This window comes from Corythoichthys intestinalis, chromosome 3, assembly GCF_030265065.1.
Source record: "Corythoichthys intestinalis isolate RoL2023-P3 chromosome 3, ASM3026506v1, whole genome shotgun sequence".
NCBI lineage: Eukaryota > Metazoa > Chordata > Actinopteri > Syngnathiformes > Syngnathidae > Corythoichthys > Corythoichthys intestinalis.
In genome coordinates, this window is record NC_080397.1 from 3,116,533 (window position 1) to 3,138,806 (window position 22,274).

General features: G+C 39.1%; 1 protein-coding gene across 1 annotated transcript in view; it reads left to right on the forward strand.

Moving 5' to 3' along the window:
- The window catches only part of aacs (acetoacetyl-CoA synthetase), a 91,039-nt gene that overhangs the window by 2,513 nt on the left and 66,252 nt on the right, over window positions 1-22,274 (forward strand). Inside the window, exons 3-8 of the mRNA XM_057831439.1 lie at window positions 5,708-5,828; window positions 7,327-7,440; window positions 8,888-8,985; window positions 9,462-9,576; window positions 14,445-14,526; window positions 17,724-17,877. Of these exons, the coding sequence (XP_057687422.1) occupies window positions 5,708-5,828; window positions 7,327-7,440; window positions 8,888-8,985; window positions 9,462-9,576; window positions 14,445-14,526; window positions 17,724-17,877 (684 nt within the window). The remainder of the gene's footprint in view (window positions 1-5,707; window positions 5,829-7,326; window positions 7,441-8,887; window positions 8,986-9,461; window positions 9,577-14,444; window positions 14,527-17,723; window positions 17,878-22,274) is intronic.

Below are 22,274 nucleotides of genomic sequence, written 5' to 3' on the forward strand. Positions count from 1 at the left end.
GGAAGGTTCACAACAGCCTACTAGGGAAGTCTTCTGCTTTAAGATGGCGGCTGTTTACTAACGCATCTGGTTTTCAATACTTCAATGTTGATAACGCAGTCGAGTCTGTCGTATAGCATCTAGTTCTATATACACATGATATCTATTATCTCCAGTAAAACGACGTTGACGTAGTTTGGATCGGCTGTCAGCGGCAGTCAGGTATTATTGTGTTTTTTATCCAACAGCATGAGTTGAGCTAAAGCAGTGAGTTGAGCATTGGCATTACTATGACAAGCATTATGTTTACTTTCGGGACGCGATGCGGTCAGTTTCTCATTGCGTCCCGAAGACCGCGCTGTGTATTAGTTCCGCTTTACTTGACATATTATGGATGGATGGATGGATGGAATTTGGATGTTTGTGAATCGTTCTCGAATCTTCCACAGAATGTAATGACGGCTGGGCATGTTGTACCGTGGTTCTAAGTGTTGGATGGTGCGATCGGAATTTTTTCCGTGTTCCGATCCGATCCCGATTCGCATTTTTTTGCCCATATCCGCGTCTGATCCGATCCAAATATCGGATCGGGACATCTCTATTGATTTCATATAGGAACTAGGGCTGTCAAACGATTACAATTTTTAATCAAGTTAATCACAGCTTAAAAATTAATTAATCGTAATTAATTGCAATTCAAACCATCTATAAAATATGCCATATTTTTCTGTAAATTATTGTTGGAATGGAAAGATAAGACACAAGACGGATATATACATTCAACATACTGTACATAAGTACTGTATTTGTTTATTATAACAACAATTCAACAAGATGGCATTAACATTAACATTCTGTGAAAGCGATTCATGGATAGAAAGACTTGTAGTTCTTGAAAGATAAATGTTAGTACAAGTTATAGAAATTTTATATTAAAACCCCTCAATGTTTTCGTTTTAATAAAATTTGTAAAATTTTCAATCAAAAAATAAACTAGTTGCTCACCATTGTTGATGTCAATAATTACGTGGTGCTTAAACCCATAAAATCAGTCGCACCCAAGCGCCAGCCGAGGGCGACAAAACACCAAAAAAAAAAACCACAAGTAACAAGTGGGAATGGCACTGTGCTGTCATTTTAATCTGTTTGAGCGGGGCATGTGCGTTAATTGCGTCAAATATTTTAACGTGATTAATTAAAAAAAATAATTACCGCCTGTTAACGCGATCATTTTGAAAGCCCTAATAACAGAATCAATAGAGATAAATATACATTAAAAAAAAAAACATTGGATAAAACAAGCACCTGCGGCACGGTGGCAGAGAGGTTAGCATGTTAGCCTCACAGTTCTGAGAATTTTGTTTCAATCTCTGCGGCCTCCCTGTGTGGAGTTTGCATCTTCTTTCCGTGCCTGCGTGGGTTTTCCCTGGGTTTCTTCCCACATGCCAGAAACATGCACAGTAGGCTGACTGAACACTCAGACTTGTCCATAGACGTGAGTGTGTGCGTAGGTGGTTGTCTGTCTCCATGTGCCCTGCAACTGGCTGGCAACAAGTTCAGGTCAGGGTGTACCCTGCCTCCTGCCTGTTGTTAGCTGGGATAGAACCCAGCATCCTTGTGACCTTTTGTGAGGAAAAGTGCTTCAGAAAATGAATAAATAAAACAAGTACAGTGCCCTTACATAGTTGTGGAGAAAAAGTTCTTGGCGGCTGGGTGTCTTCTCTGTTATTTTGGTGTCTTCTCTGTTATTTTGCCTTAAAATGGCTTCTGTATTTTTTTTTTTTGTGTGTGTATGTGTATGGGCAAGTGTCTATGTGTTTTGTGCAGAGGTGGTCCTGGCCTAAATAATGCCCTGGGTGAACAGAGGTTTTGCGCCTTATGGGGGCAAAAGATGAGCAGGTGGGGGGCGTAGCTGAGAATCAGTCATGTTCCCTTTGAGTGATTGGTTGGGGGCGGATTGATAGCTCGGGATGGGACAATACACTTAAACTCATGATACTACGAATCTCAATATCATTTTGCGTAGGACTGCAGCTTAGAGGTAAGATCTTAAACCCGAACTCGACCCGGCCCGACAGGCCTAAAATGTCATTATTATGTTCGGGCTGGGTCAGGTCGGGCCGGGCTTCTCTCTTGCTAACTTTTAAAAAATAAATATATATTCATATATGCAAACTAAAACGATGTATGGATGTTAAACTAAGGAATACTTGTTTCAAAATAAATAATTTGGATGAAACAGAGAAGGTGCTGTATGATAATTGCAAACGGAAGCCATGCAGAGCCTCTCCATGTCAGAGAGGCGCGTCCATGTGAGCACAATATCCTGCACAGAAATATAATTAACAAACTTTTCCACCATTATTTCATTGAGCAAATGTTTTTATAATGATCATAAAGATATGTAGACTATTTAAACATTAAAAACAAAAAAAAAAACAAAACAGGTTTTAATTTGTTATCATTATGCACAGGTATCGTCACAAACGTGGTCACACAAAACGCAACCAGTCCCTTTTTTCCAAGCAGTGCTCTGTCCAGGTCTGACTGACTCATCGCATCCCCCCATTTCCTCCTTCTCCTGAAACCTCACAAATAAAGCATAAAATTTCGGGTTTTTGGGGGCTCGGGCCTGCAAATCAAGTAAATTGATCGGACCGGGGTCTGGTCGGGCTGGATTTTAAAGGCCTGATCATACCTTTACTGCAGTTATTGTTTTTTTTAGTAGTCGAATAATCATGGATTAGTCTATCAAATAGTTAGTTCGAATAATCGAGTAATTAGATGAGGAACATTACATTGCAGAATAAATTTTAAGAGATGTAAAACAAAGGCTCGCTTGGATTGTACTTTCAAAAGAACATTAAATGTGAATACAAAATATAATTCCCAAGTTTTTTTTTTCAAACTATGCAGGATTGCACTTTCATTTAAAAATAAATTGAAATTCCTGAGCTTAGCCTCAAATGCTATTTAAAAAAAAAAAAAAAAAAAAAAAAAGGATCTAAGTACAACAAAAGAACTATTGGCTAACTTGCACAGCAAAAGTCCGCTAGCTTAAATGCTATAAGATACTAACTTTTTTTAAACAATGCTCTTAACAAATCGTTCAAACACATGTTCCCACTAAAGAAAAAAAAAAAAAAAAAAAAAAAAAAACGGCTAAATATATCTCTAAGCTAAATTACAAACAAAAATTTACCTTATGTTGGTCTTAACAGGAAGCAGTTATGTTACCATGTTATATGAGTTTTGTCCTATTCACTGTTGCCAATAGAGGGCAGCATATCCACTAGAGGTGTGCATCGACACTGCCCTCACGATTCGATTCGATTACGATTCGGAAGGCCACGATTCGATTCGATTCGATTTGATTCGATTCAGAGGGTCACGATTCGATTCGGTTCGATTCGGCAATGCATTGCGATGCATTAAAGCCTGGGATGCATTAAAATTCTAAAGCAAAGCATATTTTTCATGAATCATGAGCCAACACAAGCGGACAGACATTAAACAACTTTTTATTGGCTCTTGTGTCACTCCTGGTTGAAGTCAAATGAAAATAGTATACTTTCATATATCTTTAAAAAAAAAAAAAATCAGATCACCGCATTTAATTAGTGCTTTGAATGAGACCAGGGCTTTCTCTCTTTTTTTTTTTACACACAGTAGCAGCCTTTCACACAGTGCAACATCTGAACTCCTGTGCAAAATCAGTAATAACAGTCACTGTATTTTAGTCACAACGACCCATCAATAAAAATATTCAAGTAAATATTAAAGAAAACGACAAAGAAAATATTGTAGTGCAGCAGCATCTTTATCGCAATATCAATCCAGGGATCACTTCAGTTGCAAACAAAACATCAACTAAATTGCAATGTAGAACAAAAGTAAAATGTAGGCCTAGCCTATCTTATATCTATAATATTTCTCGCTCCCTCTTTCTCCGTTTCAGCCATTGTTTTGTTATGTCCTATCTCTCTGCTCTCTCGATTACAACTGCGCTTGTCTGTGACGTTACTCCGGTAAGGAAGCGGATTTGGGTTCCTCGTCCCCCCTGCATAGAGGTTAGATCTTGTGCCCGAACCCGACCCGACCCGAAATGTTAAGCATTCACGTTTCGGTGGGTCGGGTCGGGTCGGGCCGCCGCGCCGGACTAATAAATTATTTTAAAAGAAACAAAACAAAGCGCAGTTTTCTTCTTCTCCTCCCGTTATTTCGTTGTGTGAATGCTTTTATAATTCTCATAGAAATATGTAGACTATTTAAATATTGAGTAAACTTGCGTTTTTTTTTCCTGCCAACTGAGAATTCGTAACGAAAGACACTTTTATTTATGCACACAGAGGCAAATGTGATCCTTTTGAATCTTCTCCTCTGTGTGTCTGTAAAACCGTGTTTTTTTTTTTTTTTTAAATTAAACTTTCCCAGCATTATTTCGTTGTGTAAATGCTTCTATAAATCTCATAAAAATATGTAGACTATTTAAATATTGAGTAAACTTGCGTTTTTTTTTCTGCCAACTGAGAAGTCGTGACGAAAGACAGTTTTATTTATGCACACAAAGGCAAATGTGATCCTTTCGAATCTTCTCCTCTGTGTGTCTGTAAAACCGTGTTTTTTTTTTAAATATTAAACTTTCCCAGCGTTATTTTGTTGAGTAAATGCTTTTATAAAGCTCTTAAAAATATGTAGACTATATAAATATTGTGTAAACTTGCGTTTTTTTGTCTGCCAACTGAGAATTTGTTAGGAAAGACACTTTTATTTATACACACAAAGGCAAATGTGATCCTTCCGAATCTTTTCCTCTGTGTGTCTGCAAAACGGTGTTTTTTTTTTTATATTAAGCTTTCCCAGCGTTATTTCGTTGTGTAAAGGCTTTTATAACTCTTATAAAAATATGTAGACTATTTAAACAGTAAGAAAACTTGAAGAAATGAAAATAAATTGCTGCTGTTGCTGCGTTTTTTTTTCCCCACATCACTCAGCTCGGGCATGCAAATCTATAGTTAATTGATCTGGCCGGTCGGGCTTCAATACCAGCGGGCCGTGTCGGGTTGGGCTGGAATTTTTTAGGCCAGATTTAACCTCTACGGGCTTGCTTTGAATGTAAAGTAGCTCTCTCTACAGGTAAACATGAGAATAACAATACAAATGGGGAAATCAAATCCATTGCATCACCGGAATTGCGCAGGGAAGATTTTTGAACGTATTTATATATTTTAAAATGCGCTGAATCGATTCAGTGTGTTGCCCGCATCGAATCGAATCATCCCTGCCCCGCATCGGGATGCATCGCCGCATCGATTATTGTTGACACCCTTAATATCCACCCAAATCAATAAAACTTAATGCAGACAATATCAGAACAAACCATGACAATGCCCACTCTAATTAAATGCATACTCGAAGCAACAAAATTTCATTTGAAGCTTTTTTCCAATTGAATTAATCGAGTTAATTGATTAATCTTTGCAGTACTAATTTGGGGTATGATTATACCTTATGGCTTTTTTGTTTTTGTTGGTGTGTGTGCGCGTTCATCTTAGCGTAATTTGAATTTGTGTCTTTTTGTTTATAGGTGCGTGTCTTTTCTTGCTTCCGTGTGTGTTTTGCGTGTACATCCGTGTGACTGCGTCCGTTTATTTGTACCTACAGTAGTAACTATATTTGCTTATTGTGTGTGCAATTATGTGCACATGTGCACACATTTATTTTCCAGGTGGTGGACTTGTCCAAGCGCATTTCGGATGTTCCCGAGTGGTTTTCAGGAGCTCGCCTAAACTACGCTGAGAACTTGCTCAAACACCCTGAGCAGGACAAAGTTGCTCTTTATGCCGCAAGTGAGTATACACCAAACACATTAGGTAGGGCCGTGTCAAAATGGACACCCTAAAAATTTAAATACCATTAATATATTATTTACAGCCATGTTCATTGTAGGACTTTTATTCTTGATAATATATATTTAAAATTTGTACAAGTATTACTGGTATTAATGATTTTTACGACAGTGCTTATTTGAAGTGAAATGTACCATTTTGTGGAATCTTGATGCCAAGCAACTTTTTTGTTGTTGTGATTTTTTTCATATCATTTGAATTGACACTGTACAATTGTGTACAAATTTCTTCAGCTTTTAAATTTTATTTTAAGGCACTGTATTTTCTATTTTCTTACTTTTATACTTTATAATTTATATTTTTGTACCATACTTTTCTGTTTAATTACTATGATGACCGGTATATTATTTTGAGTTTAAGGTATGGTCCTGTGGTTTCATCTTTTGTGCTGGGAGAGCTTTTAGGCTTACACGATCAATGCTTGTCACCTTTATTACATTACCTCGCTGGGCAATGAATAGGCTTGTGTGTGCACGTGGGTGCGTGTCTGTGTGTGTGTATTTGTATTAGCTAGCACCAGTGCCCTCTCCGTGGAGCCCTAATGTAATTATGGTTCCATCTATTGGCTGCGATTACTCACTGCTGACACTGTGCTGCACTGTCTTGCTTGTCTCGTTTCCATAAGTTTGGTGATACCAGAGTATTTCTTTTTGGCATGCGTTTACATCAATTATGTAAAATGGTGAAATGAACAAAAAAATCTCAGTATATTTGTAGCAATGTGTGTCGGTGATACTGGCCTTGTGCTTATTTAAACTAAGACGTATTGTTAAGACAAACTGTTCAAATATACAAATAGAGCAATTTCATTTATGGGGGTCTCAAGCCCAACTAAAACTGATGTTAAGATGGTTTGGCTGCTTTGACTAAAACCAGTCAAACATTTATCAGGTTTTCATATTTTAATGAAGATAGTATACAAACAATGCCAGAAGTGGGAAAAGCAAGTAAACCACCACATTTAATATATTGTGCCCCCCCCCCCCCCCCCCCCCCCCTTTGGCAGCAATAACTTTAACTAGACGCTTCCTGTAGCTGCAGATCAGTCTGGCACATCGATCTGAACTAATCTTGGCCCATTCTTCTCTACAAAACTGCTGTAGTTCAGTCAGATTCCTGGGATGTCTGGCATGAATTGCTGTCTTTAGGTCATGCCACAGCACTTAATTATTTTTCCTCCTCCTGTCATTGTTTGCATGCTATCCTCATTAAAATATGAAAACCTATAAATGTTTGGGTGGTTTTAGTTAAAGCAGACACTGTATTTTCATCTGTGTGTCTTTGACAAAGATCAGATCACATTTGATGGTGATTTTATGCAGAAGTGTGAGGAATTCCAAAAGGTTCAGATACTTTTTCATACCATTGTACAGTTAAATAAGCAAATACTTGAATCAAATTAAATAATTTAAGGTTAAAAAAGATTTTTTTTCCCCAGCCGAGAATAATGAGGACATCGTAAAAGTGACCTTTCGGGAACTGAGGTGCGATGTGGCGTTGTTCGCAGCAGCCATGAGGAAGATGGGTGTCCAGACTGGGGACAGAGTTGTGGGTGAGTTTCCAGAATGATAATGCTAAAGCTAAAAGCCACACAAACAAAACAACAATAAATTTTGTCATTGCCGAAACGTCTGCTAAAATCTGAGGGTTGTCCAAACTGATCGTAAAACTAATTGAGAAGCCAATTGGGAATACTCATACTTTTATATACGTAAAATGAAGTTGTTGGCTAAAAATGTGGTTTCTTTTTTGTCCTGACACCAAGTACCCCCTGAAAGATTGGGGGAGGAATTTTTTTGGTGTCTTTTTCAAAGCCTAAAAGAAAGCTTACCAAATGCAACCTATGAATAAGGCTCTGTAGTCAACCACATAATCAATCAATCAATCAATCAATCAACTTTATTTGTATAGCACATTTAAAAATCCGCCAAGGAGACCAAAGTGCTTTACATAGCAAAACACAGCAAAATAAGTCAACTTTGAAAGATAAAACAAACACATAAAATAAAATAAATAAAAGACGAGGTCATAAACTGTCATTGCACATAAGCAACTGAATGTCAAGACAATAACCAAGGACACTTATGTTTGCTCAAAGGTAATTTAATGATCATTTTATTAAAAAAATAATATTGATAGCATGTATTAGTAACGTAGACTTAACTATTTACGTTAGTTTGCCAACATTTGACAGGGTACTTGTTTACCAGGCTTTCACAACACAAATAGAATAAAAAATAACTAATCTAAGCTGTTGTAGTGTACGTTCCCGCCAAATTGTAAAATAGGTCATATTATTATTATGAAAAAGATTTTACAAGATAGGTTTCGGCTATCAATTTTTATTTCAGTGCATCCCTACTTGATGCCTTAAACTGAACTGTGGCCTGAGAGCTTACTTCGAAACCCTAACTCGGAGTTCAAACTTTACCTAGCACTACGGTATGGTATGATAGATTTCAGTTTTTAAATTTTTATTTATTTATTTATTTATTTTATTAAATTTATTTATTTATTTATTTATTTATTTTTTTTTAAATTTTTGTATTTTTTCACATTTTGAGGAAATTCAGGGTAGCAGGGTATCCTCTGGATAAAGAGTTAAACCGTGCATGTAGGAAGAGAAATGCATAAAGTCAAGTCCACAACGTCCTTGTCCTTCCTGTTATTATGGAGACGATATGTAAGCACTTAGCTGATGAGCTAACGCGAGTGCAGTCACATGAGGGTACTAACTCTATTAATTGTGTCAGTAAATCATTTATGACTACACACACCAGAGTGGTGGCATTTTTATTAAGGTGTGGCAGCGCTTTGCTCACGTCATACACTGTTGTGAACGTCCGGAATTTGAACAATCATCTTTGTGTAAAATCACATTTACAACAAGTGCTCCTAAGTCACTTTAGTGAAGGTAAGATAAATGCTATCAGATAAGCGGCTTCTGTCAGGTAGATTTGAATGTACATCTATGCGTGCATGTGCTTGTGTGTGTTCAGGCTACCTGCCCAATGGCATCCATGCAGTGGAAGCCATGTTAGCAGCAGCAAGCATTGGAGCCATTTGGAGTTCCACATCTGTCGATTTTGGGGTCAACGTAAGTTTTTTCCCCCTCCTTTTTTCAATGTATAGAAACACGATCAATATATGCATATATTTTAGATGTTCATTACTTAGAGAACATTACTTGGTCAAGATAGAGCTTCTCTTTCATTTTACATGTTTTCTGGTGTGGCTGCGCACTCTCCTTACAGTACTGCATGGTACATGCAATAAATATGAAATGACGATAACCTGACTCTAGTAAATATAAAAAGTGATTTTAAAAATAATTTTTTACGAATACATTTTTATTTTTTCACGAGTCCTGTTATTCTCGCATTATTTCATGTGTTGCATCACTATTGTCCAGGGGAGGTGCTACAACACAAGAACACACATAGCACGGAATAAGATAATCAGTGAATGTACAGAAGATGAGAAATCTCACCTGAGTACCATTAGCTCTTATCTGAAACCCTATCCCTCGTAGTTTTTTTATCCCTTATGTGTGTCTTTGTTATGTGCTGTTAGGGTGTTCTGGACCGGTTCTCGCAAATCCAGCCTAAATTGCTGCTGTCCGTTGCTGCTGTGGTATACAACGGGAAAACGCACGACCACATGGAGAAACTCACCTGTGTCGTCAAAGGTCTCTAACAACACCTTGAAGCCTTAAACCCTTTTCAACTCACACCATTGCTTCACACCCCATTCCGAAACATTAAAGCGGAAGTTTGGAATGTTTGACATTAGGCTTAATCTTCGAGTAAGAGGGGGGTTGAATTAGTTGGTGGAGTTGATTTCAAGAAACTGATCTTTTTCATCCCCCCCCCCCAAAAAAAACAAAACAAAAAAAACACAGGGCACATTTTGACGTTTAAAAAGAAAATTCACTTTAAAGCAGAAAAGTGAAGCAATTTCATAACATGCCAAATAGGGTCACAATTAAAGTAATTAAACATTGTCCAACAAATAAAGCATGAAAAAATAATTTATATGTTGTATATTTGACAAAATAATCGCGTTTCCGAAGTTCGAGCCTGAAAGGTGACGAACCAGGAAGTGATACGTCACCCCGGGAACAGCGATGGCAGCTCCATACATACGGCCGCCATACAAAGCCATTCAAACAGCGATATAAGCGATAGATCGAGCGCAAGGGAGGAGATCCAAGTTTTTGAACAGTTGGAGGAAGAAGAGGAGGTTGGAATTTTATGTTGGACCTAACATGTATTAGCCAGACGCTAATCAGGATGCAAACTATGTGCCTAGACTACCTGACATGAACTGGATACAACACCCATTGAGATTACAAGATTGGTAAGATGTTTTTATGCTGTTGATGCTGTTATTATATTTATGATTTGAAGATGCATGCATTTGCACATAATTTTATGTTTTTGTCTATCTGATGACATTGTTAAAAAAATAATAATCAGACTTCATGTTCATTTTGGCAGATCCGGCAGCATATAAAATAATAATATAAAAACGTTGGGGGGAAAGAAGGAGATGAGTCGTTGATGGCTTTCTCCACTTTATTGTGGCAACAATAAGAAAACAAAATAATAGCGGACTGCCGCCACATTCGACCGCGAAGTTTTGCTTCTCGCTGATCTCCTCTTTGCCTCCTACTACTCCAGCGTCTCTTAAACGGATCGTTCATAGTGTCTTGTTATGAGCTTTTTGTTTACAAATGTATCGAACACACGACGTGCTGACAACTTTGTTTCTTTATTAACACATGGAGCTAACAGTACGAACACAGCTTGGGGCTGTCGGCAGGAAGTGGCGTCTAATGGCATGAGGAAATGTAGTTTTTTCACACAAGCGAAAATATTACAAAGCACCACTTCAGTGTTGTCCCGAGACTACATTTCCCATGATTCACTGTGTGACCTGCGCGCTCGCTGATTCGCTGCCAGAAATTAAAACCAAAACGCTTGTTGTTGTCACGTGTCAGCGGCTCTCGTACGTAAAACACGAAACTAGATGACTATCAAGCGATCACCGTGAAAGAAACGCCGAACCGTACAAATGCAATGAAATGCTTGAAGCATGAAGGTGGAAATACATAATACAAATACAAATAAATGTGCACAAACTTACCGGCGGTGTGTGTCTCTTACGGCAACGTGACCATGAATTACCGCGACGCCGACCCGCTTATATGCACATCCACACCCCTTTCCCGATTGACAGTGGATTGACCCTTTCGAACAAGATCGTAGATGACGCACAATTTAAACACGCTTAAACTAGCGAATGCAACAACAACTATGATCGGGGATTGCCACGAGTTAACTTTCGGCTAACGTCGCTAGCTTATACTGTTCATTCCACAACAGTTGGCAGCTCTGCTTTGACAAAGTCATTAGTCATCTATCCAAAAATCAGACATACTTTTTGGCAAATCCTTGATCATAAGGAGACCGGTTAAGGAAGCAGGCATCTTCGAAGTGTTTGCAGCAGAGAACACTACTCGATGATGGCGTGAAATTCATTCGCTTCGTGCGAACGAAAGATGTCCATTTACGTGCCCTGCTATCCTTTGGCCACTGATACAACTTTTCCTTTGAGTGAGAACAAAACATGGCCACACACCGCCGTGGCATCTTACCGAGAAGCAATGCAACAAACAATACTGTTCTATGGCGGACTTCCCTCGCACTTCCTGGTGTGACGTAATTTCCGAAGATTGCCGAAGAAAAGCATTTTCGTTGTCAAGGGCGTTGCTATGGGTTAAACAAAGAATCTGGAAGGGTTGCGTTAAAAAAAAAAAAAAAAAAGAAAATATGCTTAGAATTGTTTAGCCATTGATATTATTCAAAAACATGGTTGGTCAACCTTATTTCACATTTCCGCTTTAACTTTCAAATGCTGTGAGAAAAAAAAAAAAAAAAAAGTTTTTCCTGTTGTACTGAATCCGCACCGAACCGTGACCCCGTACCGAGGTACGTACTGATCCGTGACTTGTATGTATTGTCATAATATTGATCTAATTCTCAATATGCAGGTAAGGCTTTGAATCTCCTGTATTCTAGTTGTTTTGATTAAAAAACATCACACAAGGTTTATGGATACATCATTGAAGAAAGGTTTAGGGCAAGGGAATAATAGGTATTAATAATAATAGGTAATAATAATAATAATAATAAAAAAAGAATATATATGTATGTATATATATATATATATATATATATATACAGTGGGGAGAACAAGTATTTGATACACTGCCAATGAGTTTTCCCATTGACTGTGTATCAAATACTTGTTCTCCCCACTGTATATATGGCGGAAAACAGACAAGACTGAAAAAGTAGTTTCTGCTCTTGCACTCCTCTTTAAAAGAAACTGTTGTATTTTAAGACAAAACAACTGTTGTGTTTGATAGAACAATAAATATGTCTATATGCTGCCATAGCAGATTCATGGCGCAGTAAGCCCCCGAACTATTTTTAATTTGCCCGTTTTACCCTGGAAACCCCCGTTTACAGACGTCGCCAACCGTTTTTGTTTCAACCCAGCAATGAAAACAAGGTAAGTAATTATATTTATTATTCAAAATGTCTGTCATTTTTAACTTACAATCGTTAATTAATGTCTAATATTTTGTTAAAAAAAAAAAAGACTTTAAAACGATTATAAACTTTTAAACAAATTACCTCACAATGAAAAAATGGCGTCTGTAAAAAAGTCAGATATCTACCTCTTAACTATCGCTAAATTGTACTTTTTTTTGTTATTCGTATTTTCCCCGATATGTTCGATGATAAATAATCGATCCAAACAGAGAAAAATTGAAAAAAAAAGCGTTTAAAAGGGTAAATATAAGTATATAAGTATATATATATATAGTAGCGTCTACAAGGAAAACACCAACTTGGTGTTGATAATGCACACTCAGCAGGAAAACAGTACATTATTTTCATTAAATTGTACGCACCTGGACGCCACAAACTGTATATTAAACAAAAAAAGTCGCCTGAGAGTTTAAGATGATGCTCGCCACACTAAATGCTAATGCTAACGAGAAAGTGAATGCTATACTAACAGTCCGAGCCACCTAGCCAAATATCATCGCGTTTGCAACGGCGTCAACACCCTCTCCACCTCCCTCCTCAGTAACGGTATTGCTAAAATGGGATTACTAGTAATTAGATTACTCACTACTGAAAAAAATAATGCCGTTAGAAACGCTGTTATACTCCAACACCGTCATTAACAACACTGTTTATTAGTTTCAGGACTCCAGAGTGGCTAAGCTACCGCTAGTCAATGGTCCTGTCTTAGCATGCCAATGAAAAACGATATTAACAGATAAACCCATGCGGCCAAAACGATGTCACACCAAACTGCCGTAATTCATTTCATTCTGCGGGACTATTGATTTTAGATGCGTAATGCGGCCACAATAGAAAGGAGTGCTTCGGTCACTCGTGCTCATGCTGCATTCGAGGATGGAGCGAGTCAGACTTATCCCACTCGGATGGTACTAGTTGCGACCTCAAAGTGTTCCAAGCGAATGTAAACAGCAAGATGACTAATCGCGGCTTTTTTATTTTGGCCATTAAAACTATTTTGACCTGCAGCAAACCTGCCTTCTCGTAAGCGATCAAATTGTGGAGGAAAAATGACGGCTAAGGTATATAAGGTATAAGCACACTCTGTAACTTGCCTTCTTTAGTTTTACTATTGACAGTCTGCTTTCCGACAGGCAGCGTCATTTTGTCGAGTGACGTCAGATTGAAGCAACTCGTGAAGTAGGGGTACTTCCCCCCCCCGACTTCGCGACTAGGGCCTCCCAGTTCGAATGGCGTTCCAATTATATTTTTCCTGGTCGGACTCGGACTTCCCACCTTCCTCGAATGCAGCATCAGTGTACTGAGTCTTGACTGAAGAACGACAACATGGTGAAATGTGCATTTTGAGGCTTTGGAAAAGGACAAAAAAATGTGCAAAGAAAAGTTTCCACAAATTCACTATGAAGAACGAGGAACAATATAAACTGTGGTTACTTTCTGCTGGCTATAACATAAACACACCAGTAGAAAAAAAATATCACTCCGCTCTGCAGCCTGTTCCCTGCAGAGATGCTGGATTACAAATGTTGCTGTTCATACTATACTTGACATGCAATTGCAAGTTTTAATAACTTTATTCTGAAAACCTAGCCAACACAATAGATTGCATTTTCATCGGTGATTTGCATGCGTGCATATGTTGTTTTTTATTGGCATGCTGAGACTGGACCATTGACTCGCGCTAGCTTAGCCACTCCGGAGCCCTGAAACTAACAAATAACTAACAAACTGCACGGAATTTGTTGAAATCAACTCCACCGACTAATTGAACCCCTGCCAACTCAAAGATGAAGCCTAAAGTAAAACATTCTGAACTTCCCCTTTAACCCTTATCCATTTGATTGTACACTATTTCCCTGTTCAATCATATAAGTAAATAACTTAATTGTGAAGAACGGAAATCTTGAAAATAGGGGTGTGTGTCTCTCTGTAGGTCTTCCTGATCTGCAAAAGGTAGTGGTTATTCCTTACGCTCGAGACAAACAACACGTTGACCTCTCCAAGATCCCCAACAGGTACACTCACACAAAGGTGCACCAATTCAATGTACAGAATTTTTAGGTTAAGACACGCCTCAACGGGAAAATATTGGTTTCTTGTTAGGAAAGAATACAGTATGGCTGTTACTTGCAGCTCCCAGAGTTTACCGAACGTAACATACTTGTAGCTGCTCTGCCATTGGCTATTGCCTAGCATTCCTCGCAACCAATTGGTTAAGAGGGACCTCTACTGCATGTGTATGCCATCGTGTTCCGACAGCTTTACATGAGTGTATTACTTTTATTCTTGACCCTATTCTTGTTAAGTTACATTATGCAAAAAAAGGTTTTATGTTTATTGTGCAATAATTAAGGGATTCACGTCTGAATTTTCTGGGCCTTGGAACGGATTAGGACATTTACATGGAAAACGCATCTCTACTTATGGAATTTTCAGGTTACAAAACTACAGTGTATCACAGAAGTGAGTACACCCCTCGCATTTCTGCAGATATTTATGTTTCATGGGACAACACTGACAAAATGACACTTTGACACAATGAAAGTAGTCTGTGTGCAGTTAATTTATTTTCCCCTCAAAATAATAGCCATTAATATCTAAACCCCTGGCAACAAAAGTGAGTAGACCCCTGAGAAACTACTGCCCTAAATGTCCAAATTGAGTGCTGCTTGTCATTTCCCCTCCAAAATGCCATTTGGCTCGTTAGTGTTACTAGGTCCAGGTGTGCATAGGGAGCAGGTGTGTTCAAATTTGTAGTGCAGCTCTCACACTCTCTCATACTGGTCACTGAAAGTTCCAACATGGCAACACATGGCAAAGAACTCTCTGAGGATCTTAAATGACACATTCTTGCGCTACATGAAGATGGCCCAGGCTACAAGAAGATTGCCAACACCCTGAAACTGAGCTGCAGCACAGTGGGTAAGATCATCCAGCGCTTTAAAAGAGTAGGGTCCACTCAGAACAGGCCTCGGGTTGGTCGTCCAAAGAAGCTGAGCGCATGTGCTGAGCGTCACATCCAAATGCTTTCTTTGAAAGATCGTCTCTGGAGTCAGTGTTGTTAATCTTACTTCAAAAAAGTAATTAATTATAGTTACAAATTACTTCTCCCAAAAAGTAATTGCGTTAGTAACTCAGTTACCTGAATGTAAGAGTAATTAGTTACTTGACAAAGTAACTGGTGATAATTGTCATGTTTTGTCTTGTTTTTTCTCAAAAAACAAAACAAAACAAACAAACAAAAAAAACTTAGGTCACACTATGTGAAGTGTAAAAGGTTTTTGGGACAATTGGCCCTAGCCCAATTCTTTACCCTAATTTATCCTTGACCCTGAATCAATTGTTAAAAGTTGTTAAAATTGCTCCCATTATTGCATTAGTTCCCTTCTGTCTACTTTTGACATGTGGAAGTTTTAAAACTGTTTCATCAATTAAAGATTGATTCAGGTCAAGATTTTGACGATTTAGGAGTATTTTAGATAAAAAGTTACTTAGGTTCGCTAGGAAGGTTCTCTACAACAGAGCCTTCCTAAGAAGTCTACTGCTTTAAGATGGCGGCTGTTTACTAACGCATCTAGTTCCTATACTGTACATGTTGCTCACGCCCCCGTGTCTGTCATTTCGCATCTAGTTCTATATATATGTGATATTATCTACCATGTCTACCATATCTACCATATCATGTGGGCGTAGTTTGTAGGCTATCGGCTACAGTCAGGTACTATTAGAGCCACCTAGCATCGCGGTTGCTCAGCGTCACACCTTTTTTGCCTCCTCCCCACTCCGGATCTGCTCTGTCGTCTCGGTGAGTCCGTCTCCCTCAGACTTTTATCGCGTCATTCAACCAATATAGCAACGCATGCCTTTCCATCCTCAGTAACGGTAACGGCGTTGCCAAGATGAGAAAAGTAATTAATTATTAATTAGATTACTTACTACTGAAAAAAATAAAGCCGTTAGTAACCCCGTTATATTCTAACGCCGTTATTAACAACACTGGCTGAAGTGCTGTCAGCATTGCTGCAGAGATTGAAGAGGTGGGGGTCAGCCTGTTAGTGCTCAGACCATATGTTGCACTCTACATAAAATTGGTGTGCATGGCTGTCACCCCAGGAGGAACCCTCTTCTGAAGACTGTACACAAGAAAGGCAGCAAACAGTTTGCTGAAGACATGTCAACAAAGAACCTGGATTATTGGAACCGTGTCCTATGGTCTGATGAGACGAAGATTTATTTGTTTGGTTCCGATGGTCTCAAGCATGTGTGGAGGCAACCAGGTGAGGGCAAAGATAATTGTGTGATGCCTACAGTCAAGCATGGTGGTGGGAATGTCATGGTCTGGGGCTGCATGAGTGCTGCAGGTGTTGGAGAGTTACATTCCATTGAGGGAAACATGAACTCCAACATGTACTGTGAAATATTGCAACAGAGAATGATCCCCCTCCTTCCATTACCTGGGTCGCAGGGCAGTGTTCCAGCATGACAATGACCCCAAACACACCTCCATGATGACCACCGCTTTACTGAAGAGGCTGAGAATAAAGGTGATGGACTGGCCAAGCATGTCTCCAGACTTGAACCCCATAGAACATCTTTGGGGGATCCTCAAGTGGAGGGTGGGGGTGCGCAAAGTCTCAAATATCTGGCAGCTCCGCAACGTCACGGAGGAGCGGAAGAGCATTCCAGTGGGAACCTGTGAAGCTCTGGTCAACTCCATGCCCAGGAGAGTAAAGGCAGTTCTGGATGATAGTGGTGGCCACACAAAATATTGACAGTTGACATGTTGTATGATAATATTGAAAACTTTCACTCAGGGGTGTACTCACTTTTGTTGCCAGGGGTTTAGATATTAATGGCTATATTTTGAGTTATTTTGAGGGGAAAATAAATGAACTCTATTATACAACCTGCATACAGACTACTTTTCATTGTGTCAAAGTGTCATTTTGTCAGTGTTGTCCCATGAAAAGATATACTTGAATATCTGCAGAAATGCGAGGGGTGTACTGACTTTGTGAACAGAGCCAATTACTGGTAATTTCGTAAGTAGAGGTACCACTGTACATTGTAACATCTATGCTCATTTCCTTTCACCCAAACATGCTGTTTTGCATTTTATTTACTATATTAGCTCATTGGCCCCATTTGACAGTGAACTGAAACATGCTAATTTGCTGCAGGCTCTTCTAAAAATGTCTCTTGTTCCATCTAGTTTGTTCATCGACGATTTCCTGGCATTTGGTCGCGGTGACAGTGATCAGCTACCCCAGCTAGAGTTTGAGCAGCTGCCATTTAGCCATCCGCTTTTCATCATGTACTCCTCGGGAACCACAGGAGCACCCAAGTGTATGGTCCACTCGGCAGGGGTAAATGCACAAATTCTTACTCAATGCGTTACATGTTGAACAAAACCCAACTCTGGCTTGATGTCCTAATCTGAAACCCCGACTATGACTTCAAAAGTTTTCGTTGAAACCATAACCAAGACCCGAAATCATACTTTTAAACCCGAACCCTTTGTTTTTAAACAATACTTACGTGTGGACGTATTCCTGTCCGTGCGTGATATAGCACCAGATGGCAGCAGAGTTCCATCAGCAAGAAAATCAGGTTTCCATGAGTGAAGGACTCCTTTTCCAAAGCCATACAAATAAAATCATTTAAAACATAAACCTTATTTGAAAGCAGAACCCTGGCCTGAAAGCCAGGTTTGAAAGGTTAACATTTGCTGACAACTCGTATTTCAATGACTTTACATCTTCAAACAAAATGGTATGTTGTGGTCCCAAATTAGGATTTCATGCACACAATATCACATATTTTGGCAAAAAAGTGCTATTTAGTGTGTATTTTGTGAACACACTAAAATATATTTTGGCAATAAAGCCATGAATTGTTGCCAATATTGTATGAAGTTATTCAAATAAATGATGGAAAATCCACATATTTTTGGGGGGCGAGAAATGTATATATATTGTGAACACAAAAATGTATATTCTTGCCACAAGTGAGTATTTTGCGAACACAAAGTGCAGTGTGGCCACAAACTCGTACAATGTGCCCGAAAATTTGTATTTTTGGGGCCACAAACTAGCATATTGTGACCAAACAGGAATGATATTAGATAAGGATGTCCCTATGGCACACTTTTGCACCCGAGTCTGAGTCACCAGATTTTGAGATTCTGCCGATTCACAGTCCTGATCGGATACTGAAAAAAATGTTGTTTTATTTTTTAATTTAAAAAAAATATATATATTTTTTAAACTAAAGGTCTAAACATGTTAGCCCTGTAAATGCAGCAGTGGTTTACACCAGGGGCTTCACTAGACTTTATACAATACTGGGGCAAAACAGGGCACTGGCGAATATATTTTTGTTTCTTTTGGCAATGCTATTGTATTTCTGGATTATTTTGTTACCTTTAGCCCTTAAAAAATATATATATTACACGTATATGTATAAACTAAGGATGCGGCAATACTGTTTTATATTGGACCGTTCGATACGCCCTCTTCGATTCAAAACGCAAAAACATTCGATCCAAATGAAAAGCTCCCAAAACGTGTTTTTCAAATTTATTTCTTTATTTCTATTTATATAGGCCGCTTGCTGTCTTCAATATCGTACAGATCCGTTGTTTGGCATCATTTTGGGTGAGCTGATATGCAGTGTTGTTAATAACGGCGTTACAATATAACGGTGTTACTAACTGCGTTATTTTTTTCAGTAGTGAGTAATCTAATTAATTACTTTTCTCATCTTGGCAACACCGTTACCATTACTGAGAATGGATAGGCGTGCGTTACTATATTGGGTGAATGGCGCGAGAAAGGTCTAAGGGAGACCGAGACGACAGGCAGAGCAGGAGTGGTGAGGAGGCAAAAAACTAATTACTCTTACATTCAGGTAACTGAGTTATTAACGCAATTACTTTTTGGGAGAAATAATTTGTAACTGTAATTAATTACTTTTTTAAAGTAAGATTAACAACACTGCTGATATGCTATCCTTACTCGTACATATTAAACAAAGACTGTCTTTAAGGATACGTACAACAAAGCACGCCAGTATATCGGTGCCGACTTGGCTGCTATGAATAACCTCGCTTTGACCACAGGCAGGTTAAGACCGTGGGTCACAGTGAGCTAACTCACGGTTACATGATGAACAATGAGTTGCAAATTAAGAGCGCTGTACTTCAAACTCGTCCAGTTTATGAAAGTCGATTGTCAAATGCTGGTGTTGTGCAGTAAATAGCAGACGTGACTTCTGTGGCGTTTGTTAACTTTTTTTAATGCCCGACAACACTCACGCGCGCACACACTAGATATCGTCTAATACCAACCTAGATGTGCTACGTTAGATTCCATACCATTGGCCCTGTGAGCCCAGAGTGATCATGGGACGGCTAGTCCATATACTACATCGATGAATTAAAAAAAGCCACGACTGAATGGAAGTTAATTAAGCAGGCCAAATCAATCCATACCAGTGACTATACAGTAGATGATGCTGCAAATATTGTTAATTCAGTACGTAATACAGATGGCCTCAGACCACAAATAGGATGTTTTTTTCATGTGGTAAACATACCTGCTAAGAGAGTAATAGCAATCAACAGTGTGTCCCGCCTCACTTTACAAACAGTAAAGATTCTGACGCCCCACCTCTTCAATCTCTGCAGCAATGCTGACAGCACTCCTGTAACGAGTCACGTGACATTTTGGAGGGAAAATGACAAGCAGTACTCAATTTAGACATTTAGGGATTTATGTAGTTTCTAAGGGGTGTACTCACTTTTGTTGCTAGGGGTTTAGATATTAATGGCTTTATTTTGAGGGGAAAATAAATTAACTCTATTATATAAGCTGTACACAAACTACTTTTCATTGTGTCAAAGGCTACGTTCATACTACAGGTCTTAATGCACGAATCCGAATTTTTGTCATATCTGTTTTTTTGGCGTGCCCGTTCAGACTGCCTTTGTCCATAGAGACCATTCAAGTATTACGCATGCGCACTAATTCGCAGTCCGACAAGCGCTGAGCAAGACGACCCGCATGCGCAGAAGCATCAAAACAAATGACCACACATGCTGGCTGTCATCCGTCATTTCAGGGATATCATATTTTGCTTTTTAAAAAGAGGACACAAATAACAAACATAAAGAATCCCAGTTTAGGCTTATATTCAAAGTATATGGATCGATAGCATGCACGCACTCTCCGTGCATATCACACACACATACACACAGTTTGCCCCGACTCTCGGCCGTGTAAGCAATTTTGAAATATTGCTTATATGGAGCAGACAGAAAATCGATCATTCTCAGGCTTATCCTCAACCCATTTTTATTTTTTTATGACTGTTGTCAAGTCCAACTGTCCTAAAAAGCCGTGTTCAAGGCAAGCTAGGCGCTAATAACGCACAGCTGCACCGCTACCGTGGCGTCTCTCTCACTTTTTGATGACGCAATTGCTGCATGAATTCCGATTTGAGAGACTGGACAGTACAGACCTCCGCGACAGTCTGGAAAAATGTGGCCCAGATCGGATTTGAACCACATACGAAAGTGACCCGGATCGGATTTGAAATGGTCCAGTTCTATGCGACTTGTCACATTCAGACCGTCACGTTAATGCCTCACTTGAGTCGGAAAAACACGAAAAAATCGGATTCGTGCATTAAGACCTGTAGTATGGACGTAGCCAAACTGTCATTTTGTCAGTGTTGTCCCATGAAAAAATATACTTAAATACCTGCAGAAATGCGAGGGGTGTACTCACTTTTGTGATACACTATACAGTGCCTTGCAAAAGTATTCGGCCCCCTTGAATCTTGCAACCTTTCGCCACATTTCAGGCTTCAAACATAAAGATATGAAATTTAATTTTTTTGTCAAGAATCAACAACAAGTGGGACACAATCGTGAAGTGGAACAACATTTATTGGATAATTTAAACTTTTTTAACAAATAAAAACTGAAAAGTGGGGCGTGCAATATTATTCGGCCCCTTTACTTTCAGTGCAGCAAACTCACTCCAGAAGTTCAGTGAGGATCTCTGAATGATCCAATGTTGTCCTAAATGACCGATGATGATAAATAGAATCGACCTGTGTGTAATCAAGTCTCCGTATAAATGCACCTGCTCTGTGATAGTCTCAGGGTTCTGTTTAAAGTGCAGAGAGCATTATGAAAACCAAGGAACACACCAGGCAGGTCCGAGATACTGTTGTGGAGAGGTTTAAAGCCGGATTTGGATACAAAAAGATTTCCCAAGCTTTAAACATCTCAAGGAGCACTGTGCAAGCCATCATATTGAAATGGAAGGAGCATCAGACCACTGCAAATCTACCAAGACCCGGCCGTCCTTCCAAACTTTCTTCTCAAACAAGGAGAAAACTGATCAGAGATGCAGCCAAGAGGCCCATGATCACTCTGGATGAACTGCAGAGATCTACAGCTGAGGTGGGAGAGTCTGTCCATAGGAAATCTGGCCTTTATGGAAGAGTGGCAAGAAGAAAGCCATTTCTCAAAGATATCCATAAAAAGTCTCGTTTAAAGTTTGCCACAAGCCACCTGGGAGACACACCAAACATGTGGAAGAAGGTGCTCTGGTCAGATGAAACCAAAATTGAACTTTTTGGCCACAATGCAAAACGATATGTTTGGCGTAAAAGCAGCACAGCTCATCACCCTGAAAACACCATCCCCACTGTCAAACATGGTGGTGGCAGCATCATGGTTTGGGCCTGCTTT